Source organism: Haemaphysalis longicornis, unplaced genomic scaffold (assembly GCF_048455015.1).
Source record: "Haemaphysalis longicornis isolate Haplotype H1 unplaced genomic scaffold, Haemaphysalis longicornis Haplotype H1 scaffold_8, whole genome shotgun sequence".
Taxonomy (NCBI): domain Eukaryota; kingdom Metazoa; phylum Arthropoda; class Arachnida; order Ixodida; family Ixodidae; genus Haemaphysalis; species Haemaphysalis longicornis.
In genome coordinates, this window is record NW_027526445.1 from 102,302,864 (window position 1) to 102,322,862 (window position 19,999).

General features: G+C 51.1%; 1 protein-coding gene across 1 annotated transcript in view; it reads left to right on the forward strand.

Annotated features, from left to right (window-relative positions):
- The window catches only part of LOC144148413 (uncharacterized), a 69,214-nt gene extending 57,500 nt beyond the window's left edge, over positions 1-11,714 (forward strand). Inside the window, exon 7 of the mRNA XM_077679948.1 lies at positions 11,441-11,714. Coding sequence (XP_077536074.1) covers positions 11,441-11,714 — 274 coding nt within the window. The remainder of the gene's footprint in view (positions 1-11,440) is intronic.
- Positions 11,715-19,999: the final 8,285 nt, after the last annotated feature.

Genomic DNA, 19,999 nt, shown 5'->3' on the forward strand with positions numbered 1-19,999 from the left:
GGATGCGTATGGGCTCCAGTGAAGAAGGAACCACTCCCTTGACCCGCCCTCTGGGCCTTTCCGGAATCTGAATAAAAGTATTGCCTCCTCCTGCTGCTACTCCTCCTCCTTCCATCTCTCGCCGATTTTGTCGCCTTTGTCGGCGGCGACAGAGACGGAGAAGTGAGATCGTCTGACACCGGGTTCGAGCTTCCTTTATTTTATAAAAAGTTCATAAGCGATGGAAGCAACACCTTCAACCAGTACCGCGACGCGAGCCAACGTCAGCGTTGCAGTACCAGTTCAAGACATCGTGCCATCCTCTTCAACGACGGCGGCAGAAGACAAGGCGGCGAGACTGCGCGCTGCCGACGCCGAACGCAAGCGTCTGAAGCGCGCTGCCGACGCCGAACCACAGGCCGAACTTCATGCACGAGAAGCCGCGGCCAAACGTCAACGTCGGGCCACGGATCCTTTGCTCGGGCAACGAGTATATTCGTAGCGCGCGCAATAGAGGGAGAGGAGGTAGCACCAGTAGCACCTGCTGCTGCAACGCCTCTTTCAGCGCCGCAGCACGCGCATGCGCGCCCGCACCTGTTGTTGAGAGCGAGGAGGACCAAAAGAAACACGCGAGGAGCAGGCGAGGAGGAGTGGGGGAGAGGGCGCACCTGGAACGGCTGTTGCGGACGCCGAGGCACGCCAACGCCGACAACGCCGGGTGACATCGTGAGTTAAAGAAATGCTCTGCATTTAAAAACGAGTTTCCACTTATGTGCTTCTCCAATACAACTCACTTAAACACCGTTCATGAATCATGCATTGATTGAACCTTAGTAAAGAATATCTCCTTGAAGTAATAAAGGGTGTGGTTAAGTGCATTTCACTGGTCTCTGGTTTCACTATTTTTAGAGCCACGTGAGTTAATTGAAGTGATGTCGCATGGGTAATCATTGTGGGTGCCGCTGACAGCTTTGCTTTCCAATCACATTCACAGGGTGAGTTGGCACGCATTTTTTAAATGGGTGCCACTGAAACCGAAGGAGCACATGTGCACAATGTTTCTCATAAATAAAGTGAGAGCTTGTGTTTGCTCGGGCACAACACACTCGATTAAATTTACGGTAGAAAAGCACCTTTGTGATTTTTATTCGGCATGTTCATACAACGATGCTGGATTCGAGGTTCAAAGCAAGACACCATTAAGAGACGGCGCGGAACATGGCAGAATACGAGCAGATGCTCCGTGACGCGATGCACGCGCTGAAATAAATTTCTTGCTCGACATTCACAGCGCATGCATGATGCTTCGCGCATCCTCCGGTAGGCTGCTCTGATAGTTGTTGTGGTTGTTGTTCCTCTTCTAGTGGCACATACCCACGTGCGGGAGTGGCCAAGAAACGTGGTGGCTTTTTGGGGCTAAAATGCCCACCTCGTAGCCCTATAAAATCAGCCTGTAGGAATAGTGGAAACGGTTTCCAAATTATATAAAAGATCTAAAGAAGAATCACTGAATGATGCCATTTTTGGGAGAAAAGGCTGAAAAATTTTGACCGGGTTAGATGCCATGCGTCTGGTCTTTGATATGTATGCGTGAATGGCCGGAATAATCCCTCTATGACAAAACCCCATGGATGTGTCCCCGAACGAAAGGAGCACAGGCATCGACAGAGGAAGGCCAATGCGTTGAATTGGTGCGAATGAAAGAAAAATCGCGGCAGTAAAGGAAAAGTGCTCAATTGTTTCAATTTCACCGCAAGCAGCACAAAGACCGCAGGAGATGAGACCAGCGCGATGCAAATAATAATTAAGCTGCGGTATTTTGCATCTGATGCTGGTTAAAGTGACCTCACACTGGCGAGTTTCGCAAAATCTCGCATTCCAAGTATGAATAACATGGGCATAGTCATCCAAGCCTGTGATAGTACCTTCTTGTACCGGCGGCCACGCGCTCCCGTGTTCTTCGTGAGCGAGCATCGTACATCGGCCCGTCGTTCTTTTCGCTGCGCGGCTCACATTAACCACGCGTATTTCAAACCAATTTTACTGCAAAGGAGCATGTACCTCTACCCTCCAAGGGTTCTTCCGCGACCGTTGCCGTCAACAGAAAACTCCCACGAACCAATAAAATAAATTATTGGCACAGCCAGATATTGAACCTGGACCCCGTTAGAGTAACGGAGCAACAGCCCGTCCTCGTACTGACTAAGCTACGCCCACGCGAGGATACAAGAAGACCGACAGTTCACTCAACGAGCACAGCGCCGGGTCTACTCCCTGCGCTCGTTCAGAGCCCTATTGTGAAGTCCACGATATGAATCAACGATGGATCGTTCGAAATAATGTAAGTCCGCCTCCAACAGGCCGCCAACGTAGTTCAGCCTATGCAAAAGGTGGCGGACAAACCTGCCCCCCACCCTCCCAACGAAGATCCCAGCTTTTACCCCTGCAAAGGAGGTGACGCGACACAGCCATGGATGTAAAGATATCACTGGACGGACATAGTAACCTTCCTTCTTCAACAATTAAGATATTGGGCATGACCTATCAATAAAATTGCAAAAACAACCAGCCAATACAAACAGATGCGGGTCAATCCACCCTGTGAAGGTGGTTGGAAAGCGAAACTTCTAGCGACACCCAACGATTACCCATGCGACGTCAGTTGAATTCACACACGTGGCTTTACAAAGAGCGAAACCACAGAAACGTAAAATTCACTTACCCACACCCATTATTACTTCAAAGAGATAATCTTTGCTGAGGTTAAATCAATGCACGAATAATAAGCGGTGGTTGATTCAATTGTTCTCGTGAAGCACATGAGTAAAACCCTTCTTTGATAAAATAAAAGAAGCCCAAAAGAAGCCTGGTGTTACACGATCTCCTCCGTCTCTGCCGCCGCCTACAGAGGTTACAATATCGCGACACCGAAGGAGGAGAAGTGAGATTCTACGTTTTGGTTTGAGCTTCCTTTTTCTATAACTCCTAGCGCCTGCGCAAGGCGCGCACAGGGCTGCGACACGTGCCGTTGGCAGAGCACACAGCGGCGCTAGAGGCCACGTTCCGCAATCACGTGGCATTCACCCAGAATGCAGGGGGTAAACCATCAGATGGGCTTCATGAGGGCACCGCCTGTTTCCCCCGTCTCCGCACGGGCTCGTAGCTCAACGGCTAGCCCATTCTGCTTTTGGCCGCGGTAGTGTGCATACGCGGGATGATTGGCTTATCAGGAGCGGTGAATGCGGCCATGTTTGGCCGAGAAACAAGTTTTTTTAACAGGAATCGGAATATTACCCCGTGAGTTAGCCAATGATGCTGTGATGCAGGTTGTTTTTACGATAAGGAGGTGTTAATCTGATCAGGCGGAGAAGGACGAGGCTGTTGGCTGCGGGCAAGGACAACGTGTATTTACGGGACAAATAACTGCAAAAATAGATAAATGAGCATTAACATAATCATGTCACCAGAGTTAATGTCCTATGCAACAAAGTTCGCGCCCCAAAATAGTTCGCGCTCACGTATGTAAGTCGTTTTCGTCTGTGAGCTGGGTAGGTGCACTTGGCTCGTTGCGCTGGGCAGTATGCTTGAGCGGTGTGCTGACGCGAGGCCCTAGTCGGTAGCGCTGCTGCTGGTCGATGAAAAGAGCTGCTTGCTTGAAGGAGTCCAGAGCCTTTCTGACGCTGCTACTCGGTGGCTCGAAGAGACCTGGTGTTGCTCGGCGCGGAGATCTCCTGGGCGTTCACACCCAGCAGAGAGTCTCCAGGAGAAAGGCGCGGCTCGGAGCGGAGGTTCCCCGAACGTTAGCGTCCGGCAGGTCGCTCCCCGAACCTCGTTCTTCCTGCTTCTCCGTGCCACCACCGTCTTTTTCCTCCTCATACTCCTTCTTCCTCGCCCCCTTCTTGCGCCTCCGCACACCTCGTCTTCTTCGCTTCCACCTGCCGACCCCTGTCCGGTGAGCAGCGCCTCCTCATAATTGCCCCCATCGAAAGAAGTGTTTTGGGGAAAAACACTTCCGGTGAGCAGTTGGTTGGCTGGTAACAGTCCCTGGTGGTAGTGGTGTGTTGATCGACGCGCACTTCACTTGCAGTCACTAATAACACTACCACACTTCCACGTCCGACACTCACTTTGATCACTATCACACTACATAGCAATGACTCAAAATGCACAGAAACACTAAAAATGCACAGAAATAGTGACAAACAACAGTTCTACGAACCGGGACTGTTCCATGCCCTCAATGAAGGCGGCTCAAGTAGTCCTCACCCATTTGACAGAGCACAACCTTTTAAGGTATTACACAGCAATCTAGCACTTTCCTTTCATAAAATAAAGTATTTTCAAGTGTGTCCCTTTCCCTTAGGCATGAGATTGCTAGCCAAGTCGAATTAGTGTCTTCAGTCCGGTTACTTCACATGTACCTTCATCTTCACCTTCTTCCGACGCGTCCATTGGACTCCTTTGGATACATGGTCGGGTTGGCTTCTCCAAGGGATTCTGTCAATCGCAATGGTGCCGCATGATGACTCCCGCAACCGCATCTTGAAAGATCGTAACCTTTGGACTGCACCCGCAGCTTTGCGTGTGCGCGTGCTCTTCGGCCCAGTTAATTGAGCTTTCACGGAGTGCGCAACAACTGTAATCCCTTAGTACGTGAGAACTTTCTTGCGAGAACGTGTTCTTTTCTGCAGGAAGGAGTGTGTCACAGCTTGGTCATTCTCGGCTAGCAACAGCCTTTTGCGCGGGACCACGCGTTTTTGCAGGACTTCCCTGCTCGATTCATTTCTTCGCGCCTGTCGTGCGATAGCGAAGCGTTCCGACAGAGAGCGCGTTCCAAACTGCTCGGATAGCTTGTCGCATGGCTGTGCACCTCTAACCTCACTCGGCGCATTCACGGGGGGCGTTCCAGCACGCGGCTCGTCTGCCTGCGTGCCACACTCAGCCCGTGCAACTTCTTGTGCCTGGAGCAAGTCTTTCACCTGTACATGTGGCAGTTCGGAATCTGTTCTTTTTTCTTCCTTTCCGCACGCGGCTTCATCAGTGCCACTGACCCGCATGCCCTCCGTCCCATGTGCGTGGAGTTCCAAACTCTTTTTCCATCCTTTTTCGGAGACGCGGAGCTCTCTGTCTGTAATTTTGAGATCTAAAGATTGAGTCGCGCGCTTCTTCTCTTGTAGCTGTGTTTCACGATCTAGCTCGTCGCGTTCGAGCTCAAGCTTGCGGATTTCGGCTTGTCTGGCGAGTGCTCTTTCTTGCCTCGCATCCTGTCTTTCCCGTCTTTCCTTTTCCATCTCTCTCTCGACCCATTTCTTCAGCTCACTGGCCACCAGGCCTAACTCTTTTCCCACTGCAAGCAATTTGTTCATGTCCATTCCGGCGCCAAGTGCTCACCTCTCCGCCGCAAAAATTACCTCCTCGACTCTCTGAAATTTACGCAGAGAGTCCTGCCGTGGACGCCATTTTTGTGATGCAGGTTGTTTTTACGATAAGGAGGTGTTAATCTGATCAGGCGGAGAAGGACGAGGCTGTTGGCTGCGGACAAGGACAACGTGTATTTACGGGACAAATAACTGGAAAAATAGATAAATGAGCATTAACATAATCACGCCACCAGAGTTAATGTCCTATGCAACAAAGTTCGCGCCCCAAAATAGTTCGCGCTCACGTATGCGAGTCGTTGACGTCTGTGAGCTGAGTAGGTGCACTTGGCTCGGTGCGCTGGATCAGTATGCTTGAGCGGTGTGCTGACGCCAGGCCCTAGGCAGTAGCGCTGCTGCTGGTCGATGAAAAGAGCTGCTTGCTTGAAGGATTCCAGAGCCTTTCTGACGCTGCTATTCGGTGGCTCGAAGAGACCTGGTGTTGCTCGGCGCGGAGATCTCCCGGGCGTTCACACCCAGCAGAGAGTCTCCAGGAGAAAGGCGCGGCTCGGAGCGGAGGTTCCCCGAACGTTAGCGTCCGGCAGGTCGCTCCCCGAACGTCGTTCTTCCTCCTTCTCCGTGCCACCACCGTCTTCTTCCTCCTCCTGCTCCTTCTTCCTCACCCCCTTCTTCCGCCTCCAAACACCTTGTCTTCTTCGCTTCCACCTGCCGACCCCTGTCCGGTGAGCAGCGCCTCCTCACAGCTGCCAACACGTGGTTGTGTTTTAAACACCATTTTACTTCATACGGACGTTCGTGCGAGGCCTTATCGCGTCAAAGATTTCAGGGACACTTTGGCTCGTTTGGAACTGCTCCCCGAGGTGCTTGGCTTGGGGGCGTATCAAATGCACGACGTATGGGCCCTGGCATTCAGGGACGAAGGCGACAAATCGCATGCTCGCGGCCACCGACGTGAAGGTGAAGGAGCGCCGGTGCCTCGTCATCGATCCCGCGAGCCAGGATGTGCTGTTGAAACTGCACTGGATTTTCTATAAGGCAACGAGCCCACTCGTCAAAAGCGCAGTCGTCACCGGAAAACTTGTCATAGGCCAACTTGTAACACCAGCCTTTTGGTACAGTGCCATCTCGAGATAGGAACTCTCGTGCAAGGCGCCTTTTCGTCGCATAGATTTCGTTACACAACGGCCGTGTGAACAAAAACCTAGAAGCCCGCACCGAAAATTGGCGTTGCAAGCCGGTCTGAGGCTGGTTTCTACAATGTTGAATTCGTTACGGCTGTTTAGTGCGGAGGACTGTGTGACCAACAGGTGTGCATAAATAGGCGTTTTTTTTTCTTTGGGGGGAAGGGGGTGGGGTGGAGAGGTCTGCTCGACCTGCAAGTAAAGTTGGGTTCGTGGAATGTGAGTGGTGTCGTCGTGGAGGGTGGTGAAGGACCCGATGACGAGACGAGGCCAGAAGGTGATGAAGAAACAGAAGTCTATTTACACGTATTTACAAGAGACGACGAAGCATAACATAAGACAAGGAAAACTGGATTAAAATTAAAAGGCGCCGCAGCGCGCAAGGGGGTATCGCGGCACGATCCCTCGTGGGGGCCCGGAGGCCAAAAAGGTGCCAAACCGCCGCACGGTTGGCTGGAAAGATGCGTGGTGTTCTGGCGCGCAGAAACCGCCACGGGAGCGAGTCTTCGTGCGACCGCTTGCAGTCGCAGCTCTCGACCAACTCGTCGAAGCGTGTGCGAGCAGGGCGCGAGCAATGCCGCCTCCCCCACAGCAGCGCACATGCCAAAAAGGGTTTTGACCTCCGCTCCCCCCCGGCCGTCCCCGAAGGTCAAGATGAAAGGAAAGCCTCCCCCGACGCCGCACAAAAGCCGCCGGCGAGGCCCAACAAAGGGTTGCGACTCGCTGGCGTCGGCGGAGGCCGCCCAACATTCCGACACCGGATGGGGAGACCCAGCAAGGCCACGAGAAGGGAGGGGGGTCATCGTCAAGACGGGCGTCATCGGCGCTGCAATCATTACAGCTCCCCTATCAAAAGCCTGTGTCAGGACTGCTTGGACTACTACAGGCGCCAAAACAAAGTGATTACAGCGCTGTAACCCAAACAAACACACACAAAAAACTGCGAGGAATATCCCTTGAGGACTCCGTGCATGCAAGCGACATTTCCGCTGCGAGCAAAGCGCACAGTGAAGTGCTACGTAAAAGAAATCAAACAAAAAGGGTGCAAAACAAATCAAACAAAAAGGGTGCATAACACTCCAGGGGAATATCATGCAACCAGCAAAATACCCGCGTGCGGGATACACCAACAAAGGCAAACGTGGGGCTCACTCGCGAGAACAAGGGAAGAAACAAGAGAAAACGACGGCCCAATGCACAACGCAACTGTAAAATACAGCAAGAAAACGCAGGGTGAACGTTACACTCCGCCCAAAGCACAGGCAAGAAAAAAAACAACAGCGGAATGAACCGCGCACGAGCGTTCAATCCATTCACCACAGTTTTTCCTTCCGCCAGTAGCACTCAGATTAATCGGGCGCAGCTTCGAGGTGAGAGTCCACCTGGCTGCTGCACCAATTGCGATGTTCGGAGTTCGCCGAGGCGTGAGGTGATCCGCCTCTGCAAGCCGTGGGGGAAGTCCCCACTGTCAGAGCCACACGCATGACCAGGAGCCGAAGCTTTGAGACGCTTCCTTTCTCATGCACGCGTTTGACACTGTCCCCTCCAGCGCATGCAAAGTGGCTCTCCCCTGCCCCTTTGTCGACCCTTGCTCTCATTTGGGACCCTCGATTTACTGCTCCAGCGTTCGATGCTGTGAAGCTGCGCTTAGAGCTAGGCGACCCCGAAAGCTTATACGGCGCAACACTGGAGCCCTGGTCACAGCTGGTCGACGGCTTGTCAACGCTAATGAGCGCTGGCGGACCTTGCTGAGGACGCGTACCCGCCTGTGCGGACGGCGGCTCAGTGTCGTCCGAGTCCATGTCGCTCGCCGGGGCATCACCCGCCTGCGTTAGCCCGCTGGACACCGCCGCCGCTATGCCTGCCGGGTCTCCGCTGCCGCAAATACCCGCGGGAGCTGCTGCCGCCGGAAGCCCGTTTGAGCAGGATCGGGCACGCTTCCGCAAAGAACCGCGGTCAGTGCGGCGGTCAACCAGGTTCGACGCAGCTGAGCCTCGTCTAATCTTAGGGGTACCAAATATGTCACCCGGCGAATTCCGCAAGCCTCTATTGCTCCCGGATAGTGGCTCGTCGAAGCAAGGGAACACCGGCGGGTATGCCTGGGCGCGAGCACAAGACTGGGCGGACGGGAGCTGCATGGCGCGCAAATCCGGGTTTCTCGCCAGGGCCCCACCGGCCGCTGTTCGTACTCTGCCGTCGGCCGTCGTGCCTGCTGCAGCTTTACCACCGCGAACTTCGGCGGCAGCGTCTGCTCCCAGCGAACCATTTGGGCATGGCCGGTCGTGATACGGCAGAGGTTTTGCAGCACCCAAGCGGGCGTTGACTGTCTGACCGACCGCCGCTACCTCTACCGCTGAAAATCTCCGCGGAGGCGCCTCGACATTGCCCGGCTCATTTGCCTTCCCGGGACAGCCGCTGGCCAAGCCCGCCACCACTTCCCCGGCGCGTGCCGCCGCGGCGAGCGTGCCTGCCTGGCCCGTGGCCTGGCCTACCGACTCTGCTACCCTTGGCTGTGTAGCCGAGGAGCCGCTGATGGGAAGTTTCTGCTTCTGACGGGAAGCGCCTTCACGGGAAGCTTCCGCCAGAGAGGCAGATTTCGCCGGCCTGGTCAGCTGATCAGGGGTAAAAATCCTTCTCAACAACGCAGTTTCGTTCACTGCGCTGAGGCTCAGCTTAAATGGCTTAGCGGGGACACTCGGCCCCCTTAGCCGGCCACCCACTTTGTATGGCCGTCTTTTAAAGATCCCGGAAACCGCCGCAGTGACCAGACGCGGCCTTTCCCCTACCTCGGAATCAGCTACTTCAACCCACCGTTCCCTCTGAGGGGGTGGACTGGCTTCGTGATCGAGATAGCGGTAACGGCGGCAGTCAGCGGACGAGTGTGTTGTCTGACCACAACTGCAGCACGGCCGCACAACGTCCTCGTTTCCCGGACGCGCTAGGAATTCCGCTTCAGCCAACCTTACCAGCCGCTCCAGCTCTCGCGTTTTTGCGGGTTCCGCCTCGAGATCTTTATCTCTAGTCATGGTGGGCCCTGGCAATGAGGATGTCCCTCCAAAAAAAGAAAGGTGCAGAGACGGACCACTCACCGTCGATGATACGGCCGCTCCGCTGCACCACACACGTCAGTCCCACTCATCCCGCGGGGATCGGAAGGTGCTGAAGTGAAGTTTCCCCGGCAGGAAAACTAATCCACCCGTTGTCTCGTAGGCGGCTCGCAGCCGCCCTGCTTCGTCTCTGTCCTTGCGTGGTGTCGACTTCTCTCCTCCTCTACTCTCGGAGTCGCCTCTCGGCCCGCACTGAGTCACCACTTCGTTAACTGAGCCACAGGTAACGTCCACGATCCTGTCGGCTGCGCCAGTAAAGTTGGGTTCGTGGAATGTGAGTGGTGTCGTCGTGGAGGGTGGTGAAGGACCCGATGACGAGACGAGGCCAGTAGGTGATGAAGAGAAAGAAGTCTATTTACACGTATTTACAAGAGACGACGAAGCATAACATAAGACAAGGAAAACTGGATTAAAATGAAAAGGCGCCGCAGCGCGCAAGGGAGTATCGCGGCACGATCCCTTGTGGGGGCCCGGAGGCCAAAAAGGTGCCAAGCCGCCGCATGGTTGGCTGGAAAGATGCCTGGGGTCTGGCGCCCAGAAACCGCCACGGGAGCGAGTCTTCGTGCGACCACTTGCAGTCGCAGCTCTCGGCAAACTCGTCGGAGCGTGTGCGAGCAGGGCGCGAGCAATGCCGCCTCCCCCACAGCAGCGCACATGCCAAAAAGGGTTTTGACCTCCGCTCCCCCCCGGCCGTCCCCGAAGGTCAAGATGAAAGGAAAGCCTCCCCCGACGCCGCACAAAAGCCGCCGGCGAGGCCCAACAAAGGGTTGCGACTCGCTGGCGTCGGCGGAGGCCGCCCAACATTCCGACACCGGATGGGGAGACCCAGCAAGGCCACGAGAAGGGAGGGGGGTCATCGTCAAGACGGGGGTCATCGGCGCTGCAATCATTACACTGCACTTTCAGTGCTGATCGTCACGGATGTTGAGGTGCTGTACGTCCGTAATTTCGCGCGGGTAACCAGCCCTTGCATACAACCCGCACCCCCACTTTCAGTCTGCAAATAAAAAAATTGGTGAAGCTTACACTAACTCGCGCAAGGCTTGAACCATAGCGAAGCTGGAGGATTTCTTTCTATGTACACACTGCAGGACACACCACCACGCATTGCATTAGGTTTGAAATTGTTTATTTGTTGCATTGATTGATTGTTGGGGTTTAACGCGCCGACGCTACACAGGTGACGAGGCGCGCCGTAGTGGAGGGCTCCGAATTCATTTTGACCAACTGGGGATCTTTAATGTTCGTGTGCCGAAATCTCGAACACACGGGCGTTTTCGCTTTTCGCCTTCACCAGAAAAGCGGCCGCCGCGGCCTGGAATCGAACCCGCTTCCTTGGGCTCTGCAGCAGAACGCCATAGCCACTGCGCCACCGCGTGCTCCGTTGTCGCTTTTCACGGTGGTAGTGGTAGTCACTGTCGGACAGCAGCCACGCACGCAGATACCACGATGTCAACGATCGCATAGCAAGAATCCTGGCTGAACTTTTTCTGCGTGCCTTTTAATACAAATTTTCATGCAATTATCACTTCAATATAATTAACACGGTATGACGGCATATTCACCTAAGTTCGTATGTAAGAAAACTTTTAAAGAACGCTCGCTCACCTACATCAATTATAAATAGGAAACATCGCTTTAACGTTCCAAAACAAGCTCGTAATGCGAGTTTTTCCGTCTCGCGAATATTCCGGTGATACGAGAAATCCTCTTACGAAATGCCCTGTGACGAGTTGGCATTCCTCACCAGTTTGCCTGTGACTATTTGGGTTATGACGAGTGGACTTGTGACCAGTGGGCTTACACCCCTCTATAACGTGCCGGACGACGAGGTTCGATCAGCGCTGCTTCCCTACGGGCCTGTCATCGACATCGGACGCGAGAGGTGGCGGGTCAAGGGCATAAACGAGAAAGATTCGACGACGCGGTCGGTGCCCCTCAAGCTCAACGCCGGCGTGGGGATCGACGACCTGCCGCGCATGAGCTCCAGGTTGCGGGTGGCCAGGCGCTCGTGGTTGTGCCCGGCAGGGGCCCGCAGTGCCTACGCTGCTCGGCGACGGGGCACATGAGGCGCGTCTGCGAGGTGCCGCGCTGCACTGTCTGCTGCCGCTTCGGTCACGAAGCGACACAGTGCGTGCTGACGTATGCGCATGTCACCGGACCTATTGAAGACGCGGACGCATCCGAAAACCGAATGGGCGAGGAGGAGCCGGAGGCGGCGGTGCCCGGAGTAGGTGGTGAGTCCGCACCCGGGGACCATGTAGCAGAACCAGGCGTGCAAACGCAGGACGTAAATGCAGCTTCCGCGGAGCAGCAGTCGACCTCCCAAAAAGACCTAGCGCCGGTGGCACCTGTGCTGGACGCGAAAAGTGAGGCGTGTGTTGGGGCGGGTTCTACGAACAGCGCCGAAACTCGTGAAGTGCGTGATGCCGGCGACGGGGACGACGCAGAAGCCACCGCGGAGCCGCAGCGAAGTGGACCCGTAAGGAGGAAGACAAGCGGGAGGACACTGGTGACTCCGGGAACGTCAAGGCAACTGTGGTTGGGGTTATGGTGAGGCGCCAAGCTTCAAGCCAAAGGCCAACACCTCGCCTTACGACGGAGGACCTGCGGTGGGGAAGCCTCCGTAAGCGAAACGTTTGCAGCTTTTTTGGCGGAGTCTTCCAACGAGCGTTACGGCACGGACACCGCTTATTCTTTTTTTGAGGCGTAGAAAAGGGGGCGGGGCCACTGTTCTTGTAACGTTTGTGTAATAGTGTGCTGCTTGCCTTCATCTTAAATTCATGCAGTGTTCATTTCATCATTTGCGTTGTGCCACCCTTAATGTACGAGGTCTTTCTGAGCGCAAACGTCAGATTCAATTGTACAGACTCATCAGCGAAAGGGAGTTGGACGTCGTAGCCTTCCAGGAGACGAAAGTAGAGACCGAGCAAAGCACGGAAAGGATGGCGGAAGTGTTCAATTGAACTTATGAAGTCTGTGTCAGCCATGCCGTTGGCTTATCGGCTGGTTGTGGCATTGTAATACGTCTTACCAGCCGCGCAGCTGTGCAAAACGTGACGTCCAGTTTATCCGGGCGCTTTGTGATTTGTGATTTTATTTTAGCCACAAAAGAATGGCGTATTGTTTGTGTGTACAGGGGGGATTAAAAGAAATGCGAACAACGGAGCACACAGCCTCCGAAACATGCGGCACCGTCCGGCTGCAAAGTCAGTAAACTGCGGGAATGCGGAATTCTTCCAGAGCGTTTTAGAGTGCGGCCAATTTTTATGGGAAATGCTTGGTGAAAAAGCGACAACAGTCATTTTTTTAGGCGCGTTGTCCCGCTGCGTCGCCACCGACCGGAAACATGGTTCAAGGGCGACGTTCAAGCGTCAATAATCTTGCAGCATGCGTGGCTTTTGAATGTAGTAGGTAGCAGTCACGCTGGCGCAGTGTTTTGCCATGCATTTGCATTTATGCGAGAAAGATAAGAATATGGATAGTATTCTGCATTTATTCATTTGATAACACTACACAGGGTAGGAAAAATGTAGAAGCATAGCAGGGAGGTATCAGCCGTGACACTTGTCTGAACAAGCGGTACCAAGAAATGTAATACGAGACACATCAGTATTTTGTAAATTTGCCTTGAACATCCACTACGGCTGCCATGCGCCGCGGCATTTAGTCAAGCAGCTTCTTGGCGAAGTTGGTAGACCGAAGCCTCTCCCACTCAGCGTAAAGTGCATCTTAAAGCAAGTAACAAGTCATGGCATGCTGGGGCAGGCGAGACGGATCTTCATCACTCCGCAGGCATTTTCATTGGGGTTCATGTCAGCCCCTTTTGGTTGCCATGAAAGTGTCTGAACAGGGCGTTCGCGCAACAGAATTTCCTCATCCCGACAAGTGTGGATGGGAGACAAGTCATGTTCGAAACAAAAGAAGCCATTTTTGAATGGACCGTCAAACGCGTATGGCAGGGCGACTTGCTCGATCAATTCGCAGTACTTTTCTCCGTTGAATCGCCCCTCCAGCCGTATAAGAGGTCCTAATCCCGCAGCCGTCACAGCGCCCCACACATTCACGGAGAAGCGTCCACTTAGGCTGGTTCTTTTAAAATATGCTGGATTGTTTCTGAAAGACAAATAACAACAGCGAATTTTCTAGTTGTTCGATATTTAGCTATTACGATATGGGTATTTTAAGCAATACGAGCCCTGAGTTAATTTTATCAGGCTAAGGAAACCTTCTGCATGTTGTGTTTCCTGAGAGGTCATATTTCCCTTTTCGGGGTGGTTTCATACCCACGGGGATTTTGATTTCCTCATGAATATACAAATTCAGAAAATTCGCAGATGGGCTGAGCACGTAGATTTTTTATCCAGAAAATAAGAAGAGGTGTGACATCCGAAGCGGCCTTTACGATACTTCTCCATTTTCTGCTATTTAAGGCACTGCTACTGTTACGTTTTAGGGGCGAAGCTCCTTAAGTCATGGGTCTGTCCATCCCTTGTGTCTCGTGGTACGTGGCCGCATGCTTTCGGAGATGTCGCAAAGTGGGCCGCGTTGCACGCGCAAGAACCGGCTGCAACCGGCAGCGCAAACTCGGCAACGGGAGCGCGAGCTTGTCTGTGTTCGCCAACGGAGGCGCGAGCGCACGTGCACTGCGAGGGGAAGATCACGCAAGAGATCACGCCACGAACGCAGGCAGTCGTTCTCGGAGATCGAACGAGACGCAAGGACCTTTGCTCGTTTCCTCTCGTCTTGTTCGGGCACAAGTTCGCCCTAAATAAAAGTTCTTTCTTTGCCGTTGTGTCCCATCCTACGTGACAAATTCTGGTAGGTGCGGGGTAGTCCTCGATGGCGCGGGGTCTTTCACCAGGTCTGGGCCTGGGAGAATTGACTCCGAAAATAAAAGTTGATTTGTACATTGTACGCACACAGTCTTATGTCTTTCTTAATGATGTAATGGGCGAACTTTCACGGGAGAGTTACGGTTACCGATGATCTCCCCCTCTCGAGCTTCGCCCCACTTATCATCATTCATTCCGTGGATATGGCGTGATTTTTTTTAATTTGTGTTGTCAATCAATATATTTCCTGCTCGCGTACTAGTTCCTACCGGGCACATCGATCGAATAAGCTTAAAACATTATCAATGACATATTTTCTTTTGCCAGCGGTAAACTGATATGCTGTCAACTAACTGCAATGACATGTCAGCTCCTGTCACAGGAATAGGACTTAGGATTGAAACTTTCAATAAATAATGGTTTATATTCTATAAAATTCCTAAGTGTCAGAAAGTTATACAAATGATTTTGGCAGAACGCGGAAGCTTACCGGCTTGCGTCTGGCCTCCAAACATTGAGTTTTTCATGCCCTCTGGTCGAAAAGGTGCTTTCGTCAGTAAACACCACATTACCACACTCCTCTGCTTTCCAGTCCCGGTGTGTGGTGGCGAACTGCAGCCGGCAGTTCTTGTGGTTGTCTGAAAGCAGAGGTTTTTGGGAGGCTGTCCTGCTCTGAAGTCCATCTTCGCGAAGGCGACGACGAATTACTTGGACGTCCGTGTTCAACTTAAGCTTATTTTTTATCTCTTGGGCCGTTGAAAGGGGTATGTCGACGGCGGCCGCAACTATGTGGAAGTCTTCCTGCGGTAGTGTGCAGCCCGGCCGAGAACCATGCGGTTAATCATGCACCCGGCCTTCATTCTTGAAAGCCTGCAAAATGCGATTTACCGTAGACAATGGCCGGCCGGGGATCTCGCAACTTTTCGCTGCGTGACCTCTTCCTGGTACAAGGATATCATCCTAATCCTTTCTTCGTACGGTACTCGAGGCATGGCTTCTTGTCACAATTGACTGGGGCGTTGGGAAGTGTCCAGCTGTATATATTAACGCAGATTTGTGCGCGCATGCGTGATCATGCTGTGTTCTTTGTAAGCGTGCTTTTAAAAAATATATAGAAAGCGAGCCATTCTGTAATCCTTGAGTGGTACCTAAAGCTTTAGCTGAAGTCTTTCTACCCCCTTTCTCCTCTTTTTCTTGTGTCTAAGAGCCCGTTTCTCTTTAGAAGGGCAATTTTTCAGGAGGCTTTCTGGGGCGCGACGCCTTCTGGCGTGCCCGCTCGTTTGTTTGTTTGTTTGTCCGTTTGCGCGCTTGCTCGCTCTTGTATGGCTCAACACTTGCTTTAATTTGGTAAGTTGCCGCTCTCCACTTTGAATATTACTTGTCTATTTCATTGCATTAAGAAGGCAATGTATGATTCAGATTCCTGCGTACCGAGGCGTCAAAAAAAGTTCTAGCTTCGGCACGTGCAAATCCTCTTTCTAAATGCCTCGTGTTCCAATTCTCCTCCAAAAGCAGATATGTCTATCCCCCAATTCTAGACTATCTGTCGAGAATAAATGACTCCCAAAAATGGCAAGTCACAGCAACACTGCGACAAGAGAATGTAACCTAATTTATTCTAATATTCTGTGGCGACAGCCTCACCGGTCATCCACCTTCGCACAATAGAATGGCTCGTAATTTTTCTGCTATTCAATGTTGAACGGCTGCTCCACGCACCCAAAACTAATACCACGAGCCCAAGATATCGTATAACAATGTCCTCTTTTTGCTTGGGCAATGTCACCCGACCATGCACCACGAAGAGCACAGATTGGATACCCACCTCCTCAGGTACCGACAAGAAGACATTCATCGAATGTTCAAGAAAAGTATTATAGGTAACGGGATGGTAAGGTTAAATCAGGCAAGCCGCCACACTTCTCTTTTGTTCAGGTAACACTAATCGCACTTGTTGGTATGATCTGTACCAGTTGCTGAGGAAAGAAGAAACGAGTCACTAAATCCACAAAATTATTAGTAGGCTTTCGGTTACGAACTTTCCTGCCTTCCTTCTTTCATTCCCTCGTCCAGCAACCACTTCAAATATAAATGTACGTGAGTCAGCAAGAGAGCTTTTGTGTTATCTGAATTGGCCAGCCAAGCGTGTAGCAGCTGATCGCGCTGGCACGTGTCAAGTGCCATCCCGCTCAGTGGCGACGCAGCCTGAAAATGGGCCCTAAACAAATGACTGGCGTCGCTTTTTCATCAAGCATTTCCCAGAAGAGTTTGTCGCACTCTCAAACGCTTTGGAAGAATTGCGCATGGGCACAATTTACTGACTTTGCAGCCAGACGGTGCTGCATGCTTCGGACGCTGTGCGCTCCGTTGTTCGCATTTCTTTTAATCCCCCCTGTACGCGCCGACAAAAGCCGATGAAAGAAACGTCTTTTTCAAAGAATTACTGGCGTGGCTTGACACAGAACGGGTTCTCGTGTTAATGGAAGATTTTAATTGTATGTGCTCGGCTCCCGATAAATCTAGTTGTACTCCTTAGCGCGACGGAAGCACGATTGCATTAAATGGTATTGCGGCAGATTTTGGTGTTGAAGATGTGAGGGATGCGTTAAAATGTAAGACGCAGATCCAGTTCACCCACTTTCAGGGCACGTGCCACACAAGATTATACTGAGCATACATTTTGTTAGAAATTCTGCCGGAGTGCTCGGAATATAGTGTTACACCCGTGTCGTTTAGCGACCATTGCCTAGTGTCATTATTGATTGGCAAGCGCAAAGATAAAAAGACGTTCAACTGGGACTTATGGAAAACTAATAGCTTGTTGTTGAAGGATGAGGGATTTTTAAAAGAAGTAACAAAAACTATTAAAAACCTTGAACAGGATAGATGTGACTGTGCCTCAAAGTAGGAGAACTTAAAAGCATAAATTAAGATGACAGCATTGGAAAGGTCAACATCCTTATATCATGAGAAAAAAAAGAAGGAAGTCCTGCTTAGAGGAAACCTGTAGACGCTTTTTGCACTAGAGTGCAAGTCACCTGTACTGTTCAAGGACGACATTAAATCTTTGAAACATAAGATAGAAGCTAAATAACAAGAAACATGTCATGGTGCGATAGTGCGAGCCTATGCGGGAAAGTTCATGTTATGGGAAGCCCCTACAAAGAGAGCACTTAGCTCTGAAAAGAGATACGCGACCCGAAACTCTATTACGAAAATGGAGTATAAAGGGCAGGTTTTAGATAAACAACAAGCAATTAGAAATGCTTTTTGTGAGTTTTATGATGGTTCGTTCTCATGCCAACCTGTGAACTTAGAAAGGTTTAAGGACCATTTTTTAAGATTGTTGTCGAGGTTAGAGGATGAGGTAAAAGAAAATTTAGAAGTAGCAATTACAGTAGAAGATGTTAGGAAGGCTATATACGAATTAAGTGCGGGAAAGTCTCCTGTCCCCGACGGGTTCTGCGCGGCTTTCTACAAAGCTTTCCGCAATGACCTAAGTCCAGTGTTATGTGACCTGCACACAGAAGCTTACACACTGGAAATACTGCCCCCCTCGTTCTCACAATCGCACAATGTTCTTGTACCCAAAACAAATGTAAAAGAAGAGCTCAGAAAAGTTACTACGTATAGGCCGATATCTTTAGCGAATGTAGATTATAAAATATTAATGAACGTCTTACCAAAGAGGTTACAAAGTGTGATAATAGACATAGTATGCGAACACCAAACATGTGGAATATAAGTAAGGTCTATAACTAGTAATATACACATAGCACGCAGCATTCTCGAGTGTTGTGATGGCATGAATGAGGTTGTAGCCATGCTACAAATAGACCTTGACAAGGCCTTTGAAAAGGTCTCTAAATGAGCTACTGTATACTATTTTGGAAAACGTAAACCTAGGGAAAGTAATAACGGAGGGCGTAAGATTGGCGTATAAGGAGTGTTCAACAAGGATGGTAATAAATAAATCAGTGAGCCGTCCAATAAATGTCACGCGTTCAGTACGGCAAGGATGAACGCTGTTCCCTTTATTCTTTTGTTTGTACATCAAGTCGTTCTGCGCTAGCATAATAAACAGAACTATTATTCATGGTTTCCAGTTGCAGGCTTGCGAGGTACGTGTAATAACGTACGCGGACGGCATCGCTTTATTTTGTCGTGACACAAAAAGCATTAGTAGTGCAGTTGCGTTGCTCAAGACGTTTTGTGAGTCTACAAGTAGCTCTTTGAATTGGAGCGAGTGCTTGGGATTCTGGCACGGCAACTGGGATGTAACCGCTAGTGTCTTTGAAGGTACAAACTAACAGGTTATGCCGGTAAAATATTTAGTCGTTCCACTTGAAAACTACAGAGATAGCGACCTGTACTGGCGAAGCCAGACGACTGCGATGCGTGATAAAGCGGAAAAGTGGGAAGGAGAGGGGCGGGCGCTGTCCATGTTTGCGCGCGTGACGATGTGCAACATATTTTTGTTTCCAAAACTTTGGTACGTTTTGCACGTTATCCACTGTTCTCGCTCCAGCCTTCAGTGGCTGGATCGCGTTTGTGCTGTTTTTGCTTGGGGCTCGTCCTGGGAAAGGACAAGTAGGACGAATCTTTTTCGAAGATTACGCGAATGCGGTTTATCACTCTAGCATCATTTTTTGAGACAAGTGGTGAATCGTTTTTATTTCTTGCGTAAGGAAAAGGACCCCTTCCTGCGCACTGTGATTCAAGTCATGTTAGGCAGACTATTGCCCCATTTCATTATGTCTTGTCGAAGCTACAATGGAGCAGTACACGGGTATGTAAGAAGTTGCACAAGCAACACAATTTCTTTGTGTACGGATCTCTATGGAGTACTTGAGTGGCGTGTCGAAGGAAAAGTTGTATAAAAACCTTGCTGAAATCTGTTTTCCGGTTTCTTTATACCGATCCATGTTTCCGGTGGGATCCGGGCAGAACCTTTTTAAACGTGTAAAAACTCTGGCCATCCCCCAGGTGTTAAAACATTTTTCTTTCAAATGCACTGTGGAGTGTTACCAGTTAAAACATAGATGTTGGAAAAGGGTCAGTTTGTGCCATGGGGTGTGGACTGTTATTTGTGCAAAAAGCCCGAGACGGTGGAACATGTTTTTTTGGATTGTTGGGATAGGGTGTTTCTGTGGGACGTGCGTCAGCGAACATTGAAAAAGGAGTTTCCGTTGAGCCCTTACGGCATTCGGTTTTAAGCGGTGCACAACGATAATGGAGTTCCTTATGACCTTGTGATGTTGCTGGTCCTCCATGGAATATGGAGGTTTCGAATGGCGTTTCGGCACTGTGACGTAGACGGAAGGCCAGCAAGGCAGTATTTCTCTGAGAGTGCCCAACGTATTGCAGAAATGTGGAAAAGTCAACAACGTACTCCTGAACGCTTGCATGAATTTGAAAACGTATTGTCTATGCCCCGTTTTTAGCCATGTTGCGCTGGCTTTAGTGAAGTCAGCGCTTTTATTATATGTACCACTGTTCCGAAATGATGTCTGAAACCG